General features: G+C 34.0%; 1 protein-coding gene across 1 annotated transcript; it reads left to right on the top strand.

Moving 5' to 3' along the window:
- The first annotated feature begins 305 nt into the window (after positions 1–305).
- On the top strand, positions 306–1,025 carry LOC119574323. The gene is made up of 3 exons (XM_037921519.1): positions 306–375; positions 493–629; positions 747–1,025. Exons 1-3 carry the CDS (start codon positions 312–314, stop codon positions 876–878), a joined length of 333 nt encoding a protein of 110 aa, XP_037777447.1. The 5' UTR covers positions 306–311; the 3' UTR covers positions 879–1,025.
- The last annotated feature ends 2,344 nt before the right edge of the window (positions 1,026–3,369 follow it).

Below are 3,369 nucleotides of genomic sequence, written 5' to 3'. Positions count from 1 at the left end.
TGCGATGTGAGTTGCCACTCCCTGTGAATCTTTAGTGCTTGTATTAGTGGAAATCTTTACGGTGATAATAATTTTTAGATTATATTTTGATTTATTTTTTTCGTCAGTTAGCTCAATCAATGTTCTGAAATAACCAATTTCTTTCAAGAGCATATTTATCCTTAAGCATCCATAATGACAGTAGTCTTAATGCGCAATCTTTTAGTTATACTACTGACTTGTTTTAATTACCTATCTTTATAATTGTGTGTGAATTCATTTCAGATAAAGTTGCATATTTAGATTTTTCATCATTTTCTACCGAAGCAAAGATGAAAGTGAAACTCGTAATGACACTTTCATGGATGGTGATAGTACTTGCTTTGGCAACTAACGGTGAGTACTGCATTATGCAATAGTTTGCCTAGTTTCTTTCAGGATTTATCATATACGTACCAAGTCTTTTCAGAATAGAATAGCCTTCAGCGAAATGCAAAGCACATTTTTCCCCAGAAACTGGTGGTATTGAAAAACTTCGGGTTCCTAGAGTGGTCGTCCGTCCTGGTCCCAGCCTGCACCAGACTGATCTCTCTCCTCCTCGAGTTTCAACGAGAATTATTGGTGGAGTAAACGCTCAATCCGGCACTGTAGTAAGTCAGTCTATAAACTTTGTGTTTGCATATTTATGTGCATTACATTTATTATTACATTACTATTATTTAATGTGATGGATACCCATGCCAATTACTTTTCTTCTCCCTTCTTAGGCAGCTCTGAATAGGCCTGGTCCCGATAATGTGGGGGTCCGAACCCCCCCGATCATTAGAGCCGGGTCCCAAGTACCTACGCGGCGCTGTCTGATTTACAATGAGTTCAATTTGTGCGTCAGATACGTATAGTGCCGCAAAGACCTTAATTACTTAGCACAACTTGATTCTAGATGTTATAAAGTGTTTATATGGAGAAGTTCTCGGCAGACGATACAACCTAGTGTACATGGCTACTGTGGTTATTTGAAAAGAAAATATACTTTAAATATTAATAAAAAGTCCAGTGCTTCATCTATAACTTGATAAGGTAAAAGGATTATGATTTCGGTCTTTGCGTGATTGTTCAAATACTGCTGACACTGTGGAAGAGAAATCTGTTTTAGCACTTAACAAAAGCGAAGTTCTGAATTCGTGAAATATATGTAGTATATATTGCTTCTAGAAAGAGTGTATCATACATTTTGACATAGTGGTTATGTGAACAATTGCAGTGTCTTGTGTAGACGTCTAGAGTTAAATTCATGTAAATTGTATGTAACAGCTTTTTGTTAGAACTGCAAACTGGAATTCAAGAGCTAAGAACACCTAGTCATATCTATAAGAAAATTTGATCTAATATTTCTGAAACGGAGGCGACACGTACAAGTATTTTTAATGCGTGTCTCTGTCGGTATCTCATCTTCTGTACACACGTGTAATGTTTGTGATAATAAAACGAAAATTCGAATGTTAACTTTCATTACTTGACCTAATTATTTGATTATGTTACGTGCAGTGTATACAACATATCCCTGTTTTCATAGACTTGCTTTCTTTTATTACCTTGGCCTTAAGTGGTCAAATTATGTCCGTGTGTGTTTGTCCAAGGAAAAATTTTTTATACTGATGGGATTATGGGAAAGATTTAAATCTAAACAACTAAATTTTCCTGTTTCAAGAAATTTATTTGAAACGCGGCAGTAGGGTTACATTTTAAATGACAAACAAAAAAATCAGGTGAATATATAACACAAAAGAAATGGTTTTAAAATTTTTATTTTATTTTTGGATGTCGCGGACTTTTTTCAGATCCCGTGAACTCGACCATAACGCGTGTTTTCTAAGCAAAACTGGCCATCTCTCTGATCATTTTAATTTTTTTTCCCCCAAAGGGGTATAACATCGGGGTTGTATTACCTCCCACCATCGGGGGCGTCACATCATTTATGAGTTGGGGGGGGGGTGACGGGTAATTTCCCCTAAAAAAAAAATTTTTTCCCCGGGCAAATCACAAAAAAAAGAAAAAGCTCATGCTTTTTAAAAGTAGCCCGGGAAGGCCCTAAACTTATTTAAAATTTTTCGATTTTTGGGTAGAAAATTAAAAATTAAAAATCCCAAAAAATTTTGCCCTCAGAACTGTTTTTCCCCCTAAAAAAAGGGGGTTTTTTTAAGAGTTGGGGGGGTGAACCCCCTCCCCCTTAAGTGACGCCCCTGCCCCCCATTAAAACTTTAAAATGCTTAATTTTTCGGGGGTGATATTTTTCCCATAATGTATTAAAATGATAAAAGATGAAGCATTTTTCTGCATTTAGTTTTTTAAAATTACAGTATTGAAAAGTATTGCACAAAAACCCCCGATTAGCCCAAATTAACCCCCCCCCAGGGTAACCGGGGTATTATAGGCTAGGCTGCTTTAAAACCCGGGGGATAAGTTAGGCAGCTAATTTTTATCCCCCGGTATAAAACATGAATAAACCCCTTATATTTTGCATGTAAAGTATGTATACATTTCCAGAAGATAACAGTTTTTGCGGACCAGCTGCACTCAAACTGCAGTATTTCTTGTGCATTGAAAACTAAGGCTATAATGTAAACTCAAAAATGAACACTTATTATGGGGCCCAATTGTGGAAGATTTCATTTAAAAATTTTGTTACGAAGGGCTGAATGTTTTTTAAAATTTTACATGCATTTCTTTGTGACGTTTGAACAAGTATTCAAAGATAATAGTCAAAAATTGAAATTACCGAACTTTGTACCTTTACAGATCATTTTAAAAATGGTTGTGCATTTGTATTAGTATTATCGTTATTATCTTGATTTCCATCATCTTGATAAAAATATCATTATAACTATTATTACCATTATCATTATTATTATCATCATCATCATAATTATCATTAACCATTATCATGATTATCACCACCACCATCACCACCACCACCATCATCATCATCATCATCATCATCATCATCAAATCATCATCATCATCATCATCATCATCATCATCATCATCATCATCATTATCATTGTCATTAACATTATCATTATCATTATCATTATCATCATCATCATTATCATCATTATCATTATGAACATTATTCTTACAATTGCTATTACTATCAATATTACTATTACTATTACTGTTACTATTACTATTATTGTTATTGTTATCCTAATCATTATTATTATCATTATCCTAATCATTATTATTATTACTAACATGCAAGTATATTTTACAACAAAGATTATTACTATAATAAGTAGTATTGTAGGAAAGCTTCCTTCTGGTCAGTAACAAGCAAACATTCAAACAATATTTCAAACCAATGAATTATTATTGAAAATGTTCTGCCGCGTT

The sequence above is a fragment of the Penaeus monodon genome, chromosome 6 (assembly GCF_015228065.2).
Source record: "Penaeus monodon isolate SGIC_2016 chromosome 6, NSTDA_Pmon_1, whole genome shotgun sequence".
Taxonomy (NCBI): domain Eukaryota; kingdom Metazoa; phylum Arthropoda; class Malacostraca; order Decapoda; family Penaeidae; genus Penaeus; species Penaeus monodon.
The sequence above is the reverse complement of the archived record's forward strand: the minus strand, read 5'-3'. Positions and strand labels throughout refer to the sequence as shown.

Coding starts and splice junctions, on each gene's coding strand:
- LOC119574323 (XM_037921519.1), top strand. CDS start 312: ATGAAAGTGAAACTCGTAATGACACTTTCATGGATGGTGATAGTACTT. Junction 376..492: donor ACTTGCTTTGGCAACTAACG/GTGAGTACTGCA, acceptor ATTTTTCCCCAG/AAACTGGTGGTATTGAAAAA. Junction 630..746: donor ACGCTCAATCCGGCACTGTA/GTAAGTCAGTCT, acceptor CTCCCTTCTTAG/GCAGCTCTGAATAGGCCTGG.